The sequence below is a fragment of the Ammodytes marinus genome, assembly GCF_949987685.1.
Source record: "Ammodytes marinus genome assembly, chromosome: 22".
Taxonomy (NCBI): Eukaryota; Metazoa; Chordata; class Actinopteri; order Uranoscopiformes; family Ammodytidae; genus Ammodytes; species Ammodytes marinus.
The window spans coordinates 18740577-18758629 of NC_137226.1; the positions used below are offsets into that span (position 1 = coordinate 18740577).

Sequence of the window (18053 nt, forward strand, 5' to 3'; positions counted from 1 at the left end):
AACCTGGTCTATGAACCTAAGACTGTCACTTTGCACATGTTTAACACTCCTAACATTGTCTCAAACAAACTGTTTTCATGCTAATCGACCTTCCATTATTGGGACCCACTAATGTTCTGCTAACTAGCATTTTGCTAACATGTACCTCCACCACCAATAACTCCAGTAATTATCTCTTGTGACACACAGAATAGCTGATAGGCTATTGAACTTCACCAGGCTCCACTTCCTCTTTGTTCAGACACACATAACCCTGTCAAACAAACCGCTAAAAGACGGAAAAAAATAAGATGCTCCTGCCAGCTAAAAAGAAGTGAAAATAAAAGATATTTCACTCTTTAAATGCTAGCTTTGTCAGTGGGAGTAACTCTTAAAAAAAAAACACAAAAGCAGAGAGTGAGCCAACAACACCCTGCAAACCATGCTGGAACTTTCTATGAACAGAGTGTAACAGTACTATGGGCAGCATGAATGTTCTCCCTCACAAATCCTTCAGAGTTTGACTACAGTGTATGTTTGTTTTGTCTTTAGTATTCAAATCCTATTTACCCTTATCTAGCCACCAGTGTAGAACCTATCAGTGTGAGGATGTCAAAGCAGTGATTTGTATTCCGTCCTCATTCCCACCGTTGCCTCTAGACTTTAGACATGATAAAAAAAAATTAAAATAAAAACCCTCCAGAAGCAATATGCCGCTCGCCGAAAACATGCAGATATGCTGATTTAGTAGTGTCCTAGTTATTGAGCTGGCCTGAGAGCTATGGCTAAAAGACGGCTAGACGTGTAGATATACGATATAAACAACCGAGGTAATGCAGCAACGCTCCTTAATATCCGAAGCTCTTGCGGCGGCCTAGCAGACCTAAATAACTTGTGATGAGGGTTAAATGTAATACTGATAGGCAGACGGCAGCAGCCTTCAGCACCAGCGGGGGCTCCGAGGCCCCGACCCTGTGTCCGTAAACGTCTGTTTTTATTTATCTATCTATGTTCTTCTTCTACCGACTTCTGGGGGGTGTCAGGCCTTCCCTGCCTTCATGTATGTGGGGATGGTGCCTCGCTGGGTCAGACCCTCAAAGCGTTTGTATGTGTAGTTGAGGAACACCCAGTCCTTGGATTTGAAGTCTGGCTCCGTTGCACTGGCTGTAAATGAACACAATGAAAAAAAAGGAGGTGTTATTGTTGTTTAGCCACTGGAGGGCGCTATGGATCATAAACTGTGACAGTAAATAAAGCCAGGAGAACATACAGTAAAGAGAGCATTCAGAGCAAAGTAAGTTCCCTAATGTTCCTATTACAGTTTTTTTTCTGGTTGCTCAAGCACTACCTTTGAAACTTTTGGCTATTTTTGCCAAACTCTACACACTAACCTTAAAACCTCACACCAAACCAGACTAATGCTTTTCCTCTCTTGCAAAAAGCAAACTATTCTTGCAATAAACTAAACTAACAACAACTACTCTGACAGTATGAATCAAGACACTTGTGAATTTTTCGTTTTCAAATGTGTCGATTGTGGAAGTTAGCAAAATATTCTACACGGCAGAGTAAAAAATGCGTCCACTTTTTCTAGATGTGTGTTATAAAAAAAAGACAGCAAACTCGGTGTAAAGCTGAGAATGTGTGTTCAGTTTGGCACACTTGGTGAATGCATTAGCTACAAGTATAAATGGTTTGAGAAAATGTGCTTCAAATATCATCATTAGTGTTTAAGCATTCAGTTAAAAAAAAAACCTGCGGCTTGCGGAAGAAGGCACGCTACTCACTTGGCTGTAGGATGTCTGACTCGGGGAAGTCGTCAAAGTTGGAGGTGTCGTCGATGCTCTTGATATCGATGGAGATGGCTGCTGGCCGCTCCCTGTGGAGGCAGTGAGAATTACGGACGGGTTAGGACTGTGAGTAAGGGAGAATACAGAAATAAAACAAGTGTGTGTTTTACCTCTGACCACGGCTAGCATTTACTGTCAAAATCTCCCTACTAATATATATCAATATATATAATATCAGCGTATGCAGTTTTTATGGTTTGCTAAATTGGGTTTATTATCTCTGAGCACAGGCGATGTTTTTCCAATAAATGTATTACAGTCATCTTACAGTGGCACGTTTGATTCCCACTGTGTCTCTGTTACCTGGTGCTGCTGTGGCCTTGACATTCAGCAGACAGCTCCAGTCATGTTGAAATTGTTATTCAAATGCTTCATGTCTGACTTACTTAAAGTAGCTACGAGGAGCTAACAGTTTGTTTTTATTCTAGCGGCACCTTGGACAAAAGCAGTAGTGTTTTTACTACACCAGTGCGTGCTGTCCTAAAGATTCTTTGCTAGGGCGTGCCAGACCGACACGTGCATTTGTTTAAGAAGCGAGTGAGAGGGAGATGGCAGGATGCATGGCCATGAGGAGGTAATGTATTTATATGTGACTTGGTCAGATTAATAATGGTTATATGAAGAGGAGGAAGCAAAGTAAATTTAGATTTAGTAGCGTTGGGGAAACACAGGATGTTCCGGTATGTCAGTGACTGCAGCATGTCAAACTGTCACTGCATTAGTGTAACATGGAGCTGTGTCATCACATACCTGATGTGCTCCCAGTCCACAGACTCAAAGAACTGATGATTCTTGATCTCGTCTACGCTCACGGCTCCCACCCTGTTCTCGGCATCGGTGCAATACCTGCAACAAACAACAAAGCAGACTGATATGATAAGACTGATACAACACGTTATTTAAAACATGATGGAATGCCCTGTATGAGAGAGAAGAGTGGCCACAAACCAAAGAGCTTTTTACATACATTAATATCAAGTCTTTGGCCCTCTCTGAGATGGGCACTTCAGGGGGGAAGACCAGCGTTTCCTTCCAGTTCATCACCTTCCTGTACGTCTCCTGAGGCGTCTCGGAGCAGAAAGGTGGGTAACCTGAGCACACACAAGTTCAGTTTTATTATTACTATTTTTTTTAAATGAGGATAAAGGTTACTCATTATTTCATAGCATTTATTTTATGATTCTGTGTGTGTGTGTGTGTGTGTGTGTGTGTGTGTGTGTCTTACCGATGAGCATTTCATACATGATGACGCCCAGTGACCACCAGTCACACAGCTTGTTGTAGCCCGTCTGCATGAAGACTTCAGGAGCGATGTAGTCTGGAGTTCCCACCGTAGAGTAAGCCTGAGAGAGAGAGAGAGTCACACACAAACACACTAAGTCAGGACGCCCAGTGGGAATATATCATTTGTTTTTTTAATTTTAAGAAGACCCAGCCAGCAAAATTTGGTGGTCAAACATTTGTGTTAATAATCGGCATGAAGTCATGTTAGCTAGGATTGAGACACTGCTGTGTCCGTTAAATGCAATAAGCAAATGTTTCTTCTTTTCTTCGGTATGTTGTTCCCAGCAGTAAGTGCACACTATTCTTTTGTCTTACTCTTCATATGCACTTCTTCAATTCAGTAAAAAAGCCATGAGCCTTACCAGCTGCCGTCGGTTCTTCTTCCATGTCTCTGCTTTCCTCTTGGAGTTCATATTTTGAAAGGCTGCAGGAGAAGGGAAAAGAGGAAAAAGCGAAGGATTCCTTAAATAGTTCCAGTGCAATATTTGAAAAAAGCTCTCTTCTGTGAATGTATTTTTGGTAAAGGTTACCAGTACCACGTATTGTAGGGCACATAATGCATCTGGGTTTGGATCTTATTTAATTCAAGCTTGTTTTTTTTTATTTATTGTGAAAATCTTCTTTAAACTCACAAAAATCGCTGGGCGGGTTGTGCGTCAGGTTCCGGTAGAATTCTGTGCGATGAGCCTTCTTCAGTCCGGTGCACAGGCCGAAATCGGACAGTTTGACGTGTCCCTGTGAGGAGCAAAAACACATTTAATAAGTCGCCTGCGCAAAACAGAACCACCATGCGCACTCAAACCAGCACCAGTGCACTGTATCGTAGAGTCTGACCCTGGAGTCCAGCAGCAGGTTGTCTGGCTTGATGTCTCTGTGGATGAAGCCCAGCTGGTGGATGGAGTCGATGGCCAGCACCGTCTCAGCGATGTAGAACTGAGTGGCCTCTTCAGACAGAGTGTCCTTCTTCATCAGCAGGGTCATCATGTCGCCTGGCAAAGAAGGGGGTCAGAGAGGTCAGAAGCTTTTTTTTTTTTAGCATTTTTATGCTTTATTGATAGTGTAGAGACAGAGGTGAAATGGGGCAGAGAGGGGAGTGACATGCAGAGAACGACCGCGGGTGGGAATCGAACCCGGGTCTGCTGCTGGGGGGGGGAGGGACGCCCTTTCAACTGAGCTAAGGGCGCCCCGAGGTCAGAAGCTTTTGATAATGACAATACATGACACATCTGTCATATCATAATTAGAGATTTCTCCTAGTGTTTGGTGGTGATATGGTTTTTAAGGTATCCGGTTTTTTAAAATTAGCCTACGGTATTCCTTTGATCATGCAAAAAAAAAAATCTGCTGTGTGCATGTTTTAGAAATATATGCCTAATAAAGCTTGATGTTTGAAAAAGGACGAAGCTATTTAGACGTGCTCATACTTTCTAAGTGACAGACTCTTTTCAGAAGGGATCATTAGCAAGAAAAGATGGCCGACGCAACGAGTTGGTGTACCCCCAAAAAAATATTGGAATTACATTGTGATGTGTTCAAGTGCTGTTCAGTAAAAATGTGTATTTGGCGAAAGGTAACATAGTGATAAGTTTAATGTGATTTTATAAAATGTAGTGTAAGCCAGAAACTAAATCAAATAGGGCTATAGTTAAATTAGCAGTAGGTTTCCCCGCAGGGTAATACCGTGTACCAGGGGGAAAAACAGGGAAGATTTAAAGGTTTAAAAAATTGGATACCGCTCAACCCTATTTCCTCCTGTATACAGTTCAATGAACCTTTACTCATAATCTGCAAAAAAAAAACACACTGAAAGTTTGAAAAAAATAAGTCAACATTGAAGAGTTAACATACTGACAACTCTACATGTGCATGTTCTCTGCATGTCTTCCCCTCTTTGCCCCATTTCAACTCTGTCTCTACAAGTCTGTCTAATAAAAAAGCAAAAATGCCAAAAAAAAATATATCTTTATTTAAAATAAGATAAAAAATAAAAAGTGTTAGGGGGAAACACATAAGAGACGTTATGTGTGCAGACCTCCAGGCAGGAACTCCATGATGAGGTAGAGGTTCCTCTTGTCCTGGAAGCTGTAGAACATCTTGACCACCCAGGCTCCATCGGCCTCCACCAGGATATCTCTCTCTGCCCGGATGTGAGCCACCTGCTCTTTCTCCAGCATGTCGGCTTTTCTCAAAATCTTCATGGCGTAGATGTGCCCCGTGTCCTTTTTCTGCACCAACCGGACCTGAAGGGAGACATTGCAAGGGGAAAAAATCATAAAGAATTTGAAAGCAAATTACATAGAACACAGGGGGAACCAAATAGAGATGGTGGTAACACTGTGGTGAAAAGGAGACACAGAGATAGAGGGTCGTGGTTGGTGCTTAAAGGGAAAATGTGCCAATTTTCAACCTTACCTCATCTACCATAATATCCTTTGGGTCGCATTATATCCCCGTGTATTTTTTCAACATTGTCCATCTCGCGGGGACCGAGCCGGACCGAGCTTCAAAATTCCACTCACCAGTGACGTTTCTGTGACGTCTTTGGCGAGAGGAAGAGCTCGTGCGGACTACGGCCCGAGCACCTATACCCCTCCCTGTGAATCCGTGCGAACCAAAACCCAACTGTCACGGACAGACGGTTTGTTTTGGTGCTCGGGCTGTAGTCCGCACAAGCTCTTCCTCTCGCCAAAGACGTCACAGAAACGTCACTGGTGAGTGGAATTTTGAAGCTCGGTCCCCGCGAAATGGACAATGTTGAAAAAATACACAGGGATATAATGCGACCCAAAGGATATTATGGTAGATGAGGTAAGGTTGAAAATCGGCGAATTTTCCCTTTAAACCACACACATTCCTCAAGCCTTTGACTGTCTTGACACAACATTTCTAACAATTAAATAAACCATGGGATTTCAATGGGCTCGTCCAGGCTTGTGTCTTTAACGTACCTCTCCGAAGGCGCCCCGTCCGATAACTTTAAGGGACTCGAAGTCGTCCAAGCCCAGCCGCGTCCTCTTCAGTCGCAGGAACTCCGTCTCCTTACGGGCGTGCTGCGAGCGACGCATCACTTTCTGTAGGAACACACAGGCAGATAGACGGTGAGACAGTGGGAGAAGAGAAAGAGAAAAGAACACCATTGTTGCAACACGAGAAGCCTTGAGAAGTGCCATGTACCTCGTCATCTGGCAGACCCTCTTCGTCCATGACCTTCTCCAGCTTCTTCTGCCTAAGAATTGAAAAAAAAAAGTGCCATAAGTTTCCAAAGTGCTTTACATCAAGGGAACAATAAAAGGTTACGTACAGTCAAATCAGTAAAGGTTACATAGAAGCAGGAGGAAGATGGAAAGGAAAATGTCACAGCACTACAAACTTGGAAAATAAAAAAAAATAAAGCAAAGAAACGTTGTATTCCTAAAGTTCTTCACAATATGAGGGGGTGAGTTTGGTGAGGAAACATGCACAAAGGGATTGGATATCAGATCTTGAGGATGTATCTCTGTTTAAGTTCATGCAGGGGCACATACCCATGAAGCCTAGACTATTAGCTCAGCTCTAAATGTGGTAATGTGAGAAGAGAAAAGGCCAGTGTGTTTTTCTTTACCTCATCTCCCTCTCCTCGTGCTGGGTGAGCAGAGTGCTGTAGAAGTTCTCCAGCGTCAGCTTGGCCACGGTCACCCTCTCTCGAGTGTGATTGCTCATGGGAAGGGCCGCTGCAGTCTCTCCCGTCATGGCCGTACTATCCTGGAAGACGACAGTTACTTATTAGTTATTCATTCCGTAGTTTCCCCCAGGACGCCCACTATATATATTAAAAAAGTGTAAGGCCGTCAAGTTTGTCCGTTCTGTGCTACCGTAGAAACATGGCGGTGCATCATTCCTATCTAAAACGTTTATTCTAAGGTAATAAAAAAAAAAACTTTATACACTAATTAAAATCTGTGAATATTAAATGACATTTCTAGCGAGTCTGTTCTGGAAAAGCGCCAATTCCCATAAACACTGCTCCTTTAAGTACCTTCATGAAAGAAGCTGCTGTGTTATGTGCACATACATACATACGAGAATTTATCATTGGGGGTCGTTAAGACTGGTATTTAAAAGAACTACATTTCACAGCACAGATTTGTTAAGTGACAATCTGTTTGTTCAGTGTTAACAGTGGCTGCTGTTTAGTTTAGTAACAACAGATACAGAAGACTTGCTTTAATTGTGTTCAAGCTCCCAAACAGAAAACAGTAGGAAGCGGGAGTGCAACAATGTCAAGAACCTTCACTGGCGTCCCACCCAACAACACAGAAAACTATGAGCCTGATGTGGTGGTGACTGACTGACTGACTGATGCTTTATTTTCCTGGGTAAAGAATCATTCAAAAGTTAACATTATACCGCTTTCATTTTTCCCCTTCGGTGTCCACTGTCCAAGGTAACAAAGTGCTGTCCATTCATTACATTCAACAGATCTTTTCACTTCAGAGATCCCCAGTATATGAAATCATTCTAGTGACCCTCAAACAGGGACAGGGAATCATGTGTTGGATGACTCGTGGTCTGCAGAGTTACATTCCAGGAACTTATGGGTGAAATCTCCACATATCCTTCTCAGCATGCATTCCTTTGCATTTTTTACACCGTCTCTCTGACGACAAAGACTGTGGGCTGATTAAAAACACCTGTCAACTGAGGAGGCCTATTACTATTCACTTGCAAGAACAACGCATCAAAGAAGGAGAGCCCCTTCTTTGGACATTATCCATGCTCTCTTTCATGGAAGGATTCTTTTTTCTCTCCAAGGCAATTCAGGAACTATTTTCTCTGCGAGTGGCGTGCGCATATTGAAATCTTGAGTTGTAGCCCTCATGTGGGTGGAGTGAAAACCACACAGAGTAGAATAAAAACCCACACACACTTACAAGTGAGGTGGAACCACAAGCGGTCATTGGTTTTTGAATGGAAACCAAACACGATGATGTTAATGACAGCAAGGGGGGGAAACAAGCTCTTTTTAACATATTGTGTAATAGAGGGAAAATGGGAAGAGGGTGGATGTGTATTGTGTACATCATCAAATCATTCCATCAGTAACCCCTCATCAGTAATAATGAATGAGCTTGATTAGCTCCCACAGAGATAACACAGCCCTGCAGGCCACAGATAGGAGCCATGTTTGGTCGAGTCACCGGACCCTTTCCCCGTCCCGACCCAGACAATCCACTAACAACAACCACACTTCCTGACTTCTGAGAACAATCCATGAATCACCGCTGCCTGCTGCCTGTCCTGTGTAGGAGGTGGGACACTGGCAAATAACGGTGTTGAGTTACTGAGGTCTGTGCAGATTTTACCTGAGCACAAGACTCCAGGGAAATTCAATTTAAAAAGGGAAATGCCACTGATGATGATCACCAATACAATGACAAGTTTGAAGACAAAGCAGCACAGGCAGATTTATTACAGGGGACCAGCCATCTATCTACAAAGCCACATTACAGTTTATTCACGGTAGATTTTTTTACATTTTGGGCATTGACATTTAGAAAGAAACATATTATTATACCATTTCTACTTTAAATTACATTTTATCTTCATTAAATATTGAGAATGCCAGTTTCTGAGGGAAATGTCTGGATCTTTAACTGCTATTTTTCACTATTGTTTACCGACTAGTTACTGACTTTGTGTATCTGTCTGTATTGTTGGTAGTGTACAGCATTTTGTCTTTTCACTGAATACAGCGGCCCATTGCTGCCTCCGACGACAACAACGACATGATGAGAGAGAGCAGATGGTAAAGTCCAGGCCGCAAAACCAAAACCATGAGTGTTGAGGGGAACTGCAGAGACAGGTGGAAACTGTCTGTGCCAGTGGGAGGGCTCCTTTCATAATTATCCATAGTTAATAAACCTGATTGATTATAGCCTCTGTTATCATGTTTAACTGAAGATAATTCTAGTTTTCTTTGCAAATTTAACGGCATTTAAAAGCTACTGATGATACAATTTAGATATTAATTAAACAGATTTAAGAAATCAAAACATACATTATCACTATATGGTATTACTTTTCCCCACCTGTTTTGATATTGCCATTGTCTATAGCAGAGACTGGTCTACAGAGCTGAACATGAGCTATAGACTCACAGTGCACTGTGCACACTTGAGCCATCTGGATAAGGTTTACGCTTGTTTTCCCACCAAGGTAGAAAATGAAGCATAATTAGAGGTGTTAGCTCACAGCTGAGCCACCGTAAGCTCAGTCTGAAGGCATTCAGTCTGACTTCAAGTTAACCAGGTCCACCCCCTCAGCTAAAACAAACATGGAGCACTTATAAGGACAGCATTTATAAAAAGCCAGCTCACTCACTATTTGGAGACTAAAGCATGCAGGCTAAAACTGGGGACAGGCGCCAAATCTGTCCAGCCAACACCATAATGTACAAATAAAGAAAAGGATGTCATCTGGTCAAAGAGAATAAACTTCTTCTTTCAAAAAAAAAAATCAAATGGACTAAAGACTAGTTCTTTCTGATCCTTCCTGTGCATGGATATAGTCTACATAGCTAACAACCAAAGACAATAACAAGAAAAGCCTTTTCCACGCTTGAAATTCATTTATCCATCCTAGCAGACAATGGGTATGTTAACTGAACATTTAAATCCATAAGTTTTATACTAACTTATATATTAAAATGGAGACACAATTTTCGGAGTGTGACTTTTTTCCCAGATGTTGAAGCTCTCATTTAAGTGTAAAGTGAGTTATCGAGTTAATGTGTGGGAGAGTGAGTGTGTAAGCCATTCCTTTCCCGGGCGTCGTGACTGAGCCCTTTCATTCAGGGTTTCCTGTCCAGTCACTTGCAGGGTGGAGGAGTGTGTCTGTGTGTACTAAGACAGACAGACAGGCACACACATCCACAAAGATGTAAAGATACAATGCAGTATCATATTATGAGGTTATAGTTATACATCCTTATACATAGTTATATAGTAGTTGATTTTCCAGCTGGTATATTCTTAAAAAAGTGCTTTGAAACTGGTGATGGATGCCAATAGACATTCATTTCAGCTGTATTCAAAATGTATGCGCACTGCAGATGAGTATTGTCAGTTTTTTTTCAAATTAAAAGTGGACCAAAACAATGGCAAATGAATTAATTTCCTAGTATTATTAATGTAGCCTATGGCATAGCTTATTTGTCATGCTTTTAATCAGTGATGCAGAATTACTCTTCTTTCTTTATTCACCCACTGAGATGGCGTGTAGCCTACACACACACTGATGTCTTGTAGCCTGTTTCTCAACTCACCTATCTGAACTTTTTCATTGCCACCTTGTCAAACTTGCACCTGCCACTGCTTGCTGGCACGTGACGTCTGATAGCATATAACAGTCATTGTTGGGAATACTAATAAGTGTAATAATATGAGGTAACTTAAAAGAAATACTGTATTTCTTTGCTGCTGTGTTGTGCTAGCTAGCTGTTTTCCCCTTGTATTCCCTTTGCTTCTGTGTGGGTGGTAGGTTCCATGACACGAATAAAAATCCGCCAGCATCAAAATAGAGAGCATTCAGTGAGGAAAAATGTTTCTCTTACCTCCGTGTCCTGCTCCAGAGTTAATTATTGGCTTGCCGCCACCCCACGACCCAGTTGAAAAAAAATTAGTGAAGAGGTTGTATTTGTATTTTCTGCCTAATATTTAGGCAGTTGAAAGCTAGAGACTCCAGTTATTGGCCACCCTTTTAGAGGAACTTATGCACAGTAAACATCGCCGATATCAATGCCAAACCATGCCAAAAGTCCCCTCACGTTGACAACAAGCTAAACTGAAACCATTTGAAAATATTTTCCCGTCTTCATTTGTACGCGCCGACCTCGAAATTCCCCGCTCCCCTCCGTCTTTTTCTCTATAAAAAATATCAAGTAATCCAGCCGATGCTTCCTAGGTCCATGGTCGGGGGGCTCATCCATCGCACGCTCAGGGTACGCAACAGCGTAAGCGTTTGATTGACGTGAGCACGAGCCAATCATCGACGCAGAAGAGGACCGTTAGTTTCCGCTGGCCAATGATATGTGAAATACACACAGGAAGGACATAGGTAACAGCCAATGAGAATATCAAAATCTTTCCAGGACGCAGGTTCATTTGGCTAGTAGCAGGCATATGCAGCTATGAAAGAATATAGGGAAGCTACAGCAGTTATAAGCCCCCCGTTACACAATTGTATTGCTGATGCGCCAAACCCTGACCAAATGTAACTTATATTTGTGGGATACCCTTAAGTAGGCTATCATATCACACAGAAAAAATGGTAAAATAACGGTTTTCTTTACACATTTATAGCAAAAGCCATATGAAGATGGTATCTAAGGTCAGTAAAGGTCAAAATATGATCAAAATTACAAGTTGCAGTGATTTAATTGTTGATTCGATTTAGAGACAATAACAGAAAACATATATAAATTATGTGGGCCCATACAAATAGCATTATGATACAAATATGACTGTATAACTATGTAGGCAGTAGGCTTATACCGGTTTGACTTTTAATAGGACTACTTTTGCTAGGATATCAAAGTAATATTTTTAGAGATTTTTAAATGAAGGCAAGATTAGAGCCCTTGGTGTAACAGTCCAAGATGACTGCAGTTTGTTTTTCCCACAAAATGCATAAAACACAATCAATGTTGAAACTCAACAGTGGGGATTATTTTGTCACATTTCAACATTACAATGCAGAAAGTCCAAAGGAAACGCTACTTGTTTCCTGCAATCTTCCCAGAAACGCCCTTAGAAATGCATTCACCCAACTGGCATCCTTTATTTCCTTGTTCACTTGTGTCTATGTATATCTAATAACGGGTGAATGCAGTAAAGTACACTTAAATGAATACAGTAGGCTGCATATATATGAAAACAAACACCAACAACAAACTTCAGTTGACCAAAACACCACGAAAAGCACTTCATGTTTTTCCATGAATCTCCGTATTTGGACGAGTTGTGTGCTTTTACTGTTATGAGCCATGATGACAAGATGCACAGAGGTGGTTGGGTGTCCCCTGCTAACGCGTCTGGGTGTGGTGTGTCCAGCAGCAGACAAGGCTGTTTTTATATTTCTCACATCAATGGGGCCCACTGAGCTGTGACACACCACCTATATTTAGATCCAGGGCTATGAACGCTCTTGGCCTGCAGCCTAGGCTTCGTAAAGTTCAGTCAGAAACACACACATACTTTTTAATGAATTCAAGCTGTATAACTGCTGTTGTATAGGAAAATATTGGAACTGGTGAGGAAATATGTTTTTTTTCCCACACGTTTTATAAGTCATCTTCTGACTGCCCGGGTCCTCTTGGGCTGCTGGAGCTTATAATAGAATATTATAATAGAGTATTTTAGAATACTGCCATATAAAAAGGTATTTTCGTTATGAGAGCTTAAAGGTTGTAAAAAAATATATGATTTGGTTAGCTTATGCAATTTAGGTGCCAGTGTTTCCAAAAGAAAAAAAAACACAAATTCAACCCAAGAAATCTCCTTAAATTTATTTTTGGTCTTTTATGCCACCTGGAATTTTCTGATTTCTCAAACCGAATCATCAGCAGCTCTCTTCCCTATATTTCAGACCTGAGCAACTTGTCAGTCCCCAAACCTCCCTTGGCTATTTTCATCTTACTTATGAAATCCTCTCAAAAGGTCACGCAATATGCATAAACCATGAGCTCAATTCCCCCAAAAATCATTCTTGGCATTTTGAAGAGGTTCTAACCCAGCAGCACGCAGACATTTACCTGGACCTCATGTCCTGAATGACTGAATACAGCCGGATGAGCATCCCGTCCTGGATAACCGGTAATTAACAATGAATGAGAATTAAACACCAGGGCAGGTTCAATCCATTTTGAATGAATTTAGTCATTAAATAAATATGATGAGAGGAAGCTTTAAGTGTGACAATAAACAGCCTGTGTTGTGGAGATAAAAAAGCTTCTTGGAATTGTTTTCCAATAAATTGTTAATGGAAAAACAATTAAAAGCTGAAAGTGAAAGATCAGTGGACCTAATGACACAACTAGATTGAAGAAATAAAATCTGCAGAGTGTTTGTTCAAGATTTATTAAAAAAAAAGAGAGAAAGACTGATGAGACATGGAGTAGTATCAATGATCTGGGGCCGGTTTCCCGATAACGTCATCTCTTAGCGAGCTACGAAGACTCCTACGTTATGACTTACCAAAGTTGTTTACCTCTGTAGTCGTGGTTCCCGAACGGTCTCTTAGGAGAAACACTCCATACGTCGTACGTACACTGCTGAAATCGATTGCTCAGAGTTCGATTTTCCATTTCCTGCTTATTTCATGCGAAGCTGCATGACAAGTCTTTGCGAATAAAAGATTACTAGAAATCCTTCTAAGCCGAAACATTTATTTAACACCTCTTGCTTTATAATCTAAGTATCTTTAAGAACAATAATCACGTTTCGTGGTGGGTCAGTAAGGAAACTGAAAGTAGAATATCGCCAATGGCCTTTATCAATAAAAACAGACGGCCCAAACAGCGTCCAAATGAGCTAAAATCCTAAATACAATAAACAGTAACATGGCACACTTATTTTAAGGTAAGCTTTAATTGATTATTCATTAATTTTTTCACACGTTTACATGTTTTGAGGCGGAGAATCCGACGCACACTGCGGAGCTGTCAGCTGAGCCGGCTCAGCTGACAGCTCCGCAGTGTGTGGAACACAGTGCGATGGTTCTAGTGTTAACCTTGGTCGAACGTATTACCATAGCCTATAGGCCTACTGATTTAAAAAAGGTAGCCAAGGCTATAGAAAAACATAGAAACAGCGGAGGAGATTAAGATTGTTTCCAGCAATTATTTTCTTCATGAATGTCTTGTGGCAGTTCCATGCGCAACAGGGATGTCACTCGTGTCCGTTTTACGCATGGTGCTTACGGAAGGAAATGTGGGGGTCTGTAGTAGCCAAGCCTATCTCTGGCGATGCCACAGCGATCGCAGGGACTTCACTTGTCATTAAACTTATAAATCTGACTGTATTTCATATCAAAGGGACACAGCGATGACTGTATTAAATATCAAACTGATAAAAACGATCCGACTGTAGGCTGTAGTAGTGTATCACGTATAAAGTAGCCTATTTTCATATTGACGGACATCGCATCCAATCAGTTAATGCTGATTGTCAAGTCAGTTAGATGACTATGTAGGCTACTTATAGTTTGAACACTTTGTGAATCAGAGTGAATGGTATTCTGCTAACATATATAGCTTACTTTAAATGTGAAATGTACGCTATATACAGTTATCGTTTTTAACAGTTTGTTATTTAATACAGTCATCGCTGTGTCCGTTTGATATGAAATACAGTCAGATTTATTAGTTAAATGACACAAATGAGAGCTGAAACATCTCTACGGTAGAGCTAAGAAGGCTCTGCGGGCGCTCCAGACCAACCTTACCAACGTAGGACGTACGAAAGAGATTCGTAGCAAAGAACGTTTCGGGAAACAGGCGAAATGTTAAGTAGGAACTCTACGTAGGGGTTACGAATGACGTAGCGTTAAGAAGGCTCTACGAAGGCTTTGGGAAACCGGCCCCAGAGCAGGTTGAAGAGTGTTGTGACAATTTGAAAATCATTCCAGTCATAAATATCTACAAAAACAGACTTCATCAATTTACAACATTTACAAAACAAAAACAGGACAGGTCGTCCATTCACACATTGAGTATTTTGGAACATAGAGACACATGTCTCCAAACCTTTTTTTCCCCATCGGCAGAAAGGCCAAAGGAAGTGACGTCTTCTTCTGTGGTTGCCTTGGCACCAATGACTGCTGTGTAAGCGACCAACTGATACTTCGCTGACTGTATATGCCATCTCACATTTCCTCTGCACACATTCAGCATATTGTTTGAGTGTTCGAGGGTAGAAAAATTGAGAGTGAAAATGAGAGAAAAATATTGTCCAGAGTTCTGCAGTGTGTGTGTGTATGTTTGTGGGTCAGGATTCTTGTGGTGAAGGCAGGCTGGGTGCTCCGTTGCGCGTGCGGAGCTGAGACTGTGCGATGTCGGCCAGCGCGCTCTGGATCTTGTCCAGCAGCATGTCCCCGCGGTTCACCACCTCCTCCAGCCGGGCCGCGGCTTCATGGTTCTCCTCCTCCAGCTGACGCAGACTGGCCGCCTGGCGAGAGGTCACAGACTGTGTCACATTCAGTCACAATAAAGAGGAGGGGGGAGGGGTTTTCGGTTTTGAAATGACTGATGCGAGAGAGTATTTTTTTGTTTGTTTTTATGCAAATCACAACCCTCACCCTCTCTCCCTAACCTGCACCAATGCACTGATGACAACAGACATTACGAACAAACAAACTCTTTCTAAAAGTCATTAAGCCACAAAAAATAGGAAAGAAAAACAAGAAAATAAATCTGGTTTAAGGGCTACTGCCAATGCTAAATTCAGCAGTTTCAGAGGCAATATCTCACATTACGTGAAAACCAAGCTTCATGTTTCGATAGCACTATGAATATGAAAAAAGGTAACGCTTTCACTCGTCACACTCTGTTTTACTGAGACCTTTTTGTAGGTTTGTTTCGTCAAGACCAAGCTGCCAGTTTGTTGTAACTGTTCCATGACAAACTGCTGACTCTGGAAAAAACGCAGCACCAGAAAGAGAAAAACTCAAACAGACTCTCGAGGATAAATAAAAGTTAAATGAAATGAAAATGAAGTGATTCCCTGTCTACTTGGATGTTCCACTTATGCTGATCATTTTTTATTTAATAAACAAAACATAGTGGGCATTCTACATGTGGAAAGGCTACGACATGAGCTGTCAGGTCACCCCCATAAATTCCCCGCTATATGGGGCCCAGTGCTGCGGCACTTAGGGAACCAAAAGGTGTGAGGTTTGCCCCAGTTTTGTTTTTGTTTTAGCTTTGTTTTGTTTCTTGTGTACTTAGAGCTTATTTTCTTAATCATTTTGTCTTAGTTATTTATTTCACTTTTTTTTCTGTATTCCTTGTCTGTTTATGTGAGGGAGGGGGAGGGGAGAGGGGGTTGGGTGTTGTTTATGTATTGTATGTGTTTACTTATTCTGTTCTTTTTGTCCATATGTAAAAAAAAACATAAAACCACTAAAATAAAAGTAAAAAAAAAAAAAAAACATTGCATTGACTCAGATCATTTATGCATTTAAAATATGGCCTGGAAATCCAGACCCACATCTAGAACGATGTAGGGCAAAATTAAAATGTTCCTAGCAGCTAGTCTGGATTTCCACGGGATCTAAAATGAGTTCTTGCGCAGGACAGCTGCTGTTATAAGAAAGTACCTGACCTCATAGACATGACTTGTCTTAATGTAGATTTTAATTTTTTTGTAAGTCAGCTTATTGTACATATGAGCAACCATAATGTGGAGATTTTGGCACAAATTATTTATATTACCCTGAAACTATGCGCACCAATCATGTAACACTGCAAAATCATTAAATCCACTGGGCTTTTATGGAACAAGTTATTCATTCGAACACAGTGTAGATAGAACCGCAAGAAAACATATTCAGCATAACACAATGCATGGCAAGTCATACTACACCTAAATAGTCATGCCAAATTTACACCGGTTACTCATCTCACTATAACTGATTTTGATCTTTTACAATATTCCTTTCCTTTCTTTTTCGACTGTGGACAAAATGAGAAATAATCTTGAATAAAAGGCAGCTACTATTCACTGCATGACTTTCAGAGCATCATTCTTTTCAAAGTTGTGAGCGTCAATGTAGTGTTCACCTGGCTCCCTCTGCTGACTGAACGGTAGATCTAATGACTGGGCTCTTGTTTGTGTTCTTCATCACAGTTTTAGGGCAAAGAGTCTGGAACTGAAACCCCATGTCTGTGAAAGGTTCAAGTGAATAATGTACTGACCTGCAGGGCTGCTGTGGACTCCTCGCTGGGCAGAGAGTCGATCAGTACGTCCACATCTTTGGCTGTTCTAGCGATCAGGGCTGCAAACAGCTGAGCATATTCTAGATGGAGAAAAAGAATTTTGAATCTTAGATCAGTCACATGTAGTAATAACCCACCAACTTCATAAGGTCATATTGATGTGTTTTGTAAATTCATCAACCTCCCATAGGGAATCAAGATGGAAATAAGATACTGGCTACAATCTCTCATATTTACATGTAAATGTTCATCAATATGCACGGTCTGATATATAAAATAGGCTATATATATAAAAGAAAACTTAGTACATAATAAATAAAACCCAGAAAATGTTGGAATGTAAGAATGTATTAAATAGCCTGCATAGGTGATTATAATGAGGAACTGTAGGTTTTAAAAGAAAAAGAAGAAAAAAAAAATCACCTTCGGTAGGGTTTGCGGGCTGATCTTGGTTGATAGCCGTCTGGATGTTACTGAAGGAGGCAGGAGGGGCACATTGTTGCAGGACACCGATGGCATTACAGAACTGATCTGCGAGCTGGACACAACAATACTATTACACTTGTATTCAAGCAACTAGCTGCTGGCGTGGAATATAAACTGCTGGTTTGACATTTAGTGACTTAGGATAAGTGACAGTGCAATTATTAAACAGTTTTAATACAGCAACACTAACGTTATGGCTAGTGTTTCTGTATGATACATCCTCAAGCCAAATTGTTCCTGATACAGGCCCCCCTACATGTAGTTTTGCTAACAAGTGACAGGAAAACACATGGTGCAGCTACTACCACCTAAAAATGATATACAAAGTCGAAATATAGTTATTTGTCGTTTAAAAACATCTAAATTAGCCTTACCGAATTGACAGCGTCTTGGAGTTGTGTTAGCCGATCCGCCATGTTTTCAGCGAGTGCATAGAAATCCCGCGGGAATATCTCGCTATCATGATATCTCGCGGGATTGAA

At 41.2% G+C, this 18053-nt stretch overlaps 2 protein-coding genes across 3 annotated transcripts; both read right to left on the bottom strand.

Annotated features, from left to right (window-relative positions):
• Positions 1-454: 454 nt before the first annotated feature.
• On the bottom strand, positions 455-6842 carry LOC307268689 (serine/threonine-protein kinase 38-like; the record flags this gene model as incomplete). Of its 2 annotated transcripts, none has more annotated exons than XM_080051423.1 (12): positions 455-1143; positions 1767-1858; positions 2580-2675; positions 2797-2920; positions 3055-3172; positions 3476-3537; positions 3746-3848; positions 3948-4102; positions 5146-5353; positions 6062-6184; positions 6288-6339; positions 6715-6842. In XM_080051423.1, the coding sequence occupies 12 exons, from the start codon at positions 6840-6842 to the stop codon at positions 1019-1021; spliced, it is 1386 nt and encodes a 461-aa protein (XP_079907549.1). In that variant the 3' UTR covers positions 455-1018. The 2 variants fall into 2 exon arrangements, with proteins under 2 accessions (XP_079907549.1, XP_079907550.1); XM_080051424.1 differs by having other exon boundaries at positions 455-1139; positions 1763-1858.
• Positions 6843-15129: 8287 nt separating this feature from the next.
• On the bottom strand, positions 15130-17987 carry med21 (mediator complex subunit 21; the record flags this gene model as incomplete). The annotated part of the gene is made up of 4 exons (XM_080051285.1): positions 15130-15316; positions 17065-17165; positions 17509-17623; positions 17946-17987. 4 exons carry the CDS (start codon positions 17985-17987, stop codon positions 15137-15139), a joined length of 438 nt encoding a protein of 145 aa, XP_079907411.1. The 3' UTR covers positions 15130-15136.
• Positions 17988-18053: the final 66 nt, after the last annotated feature.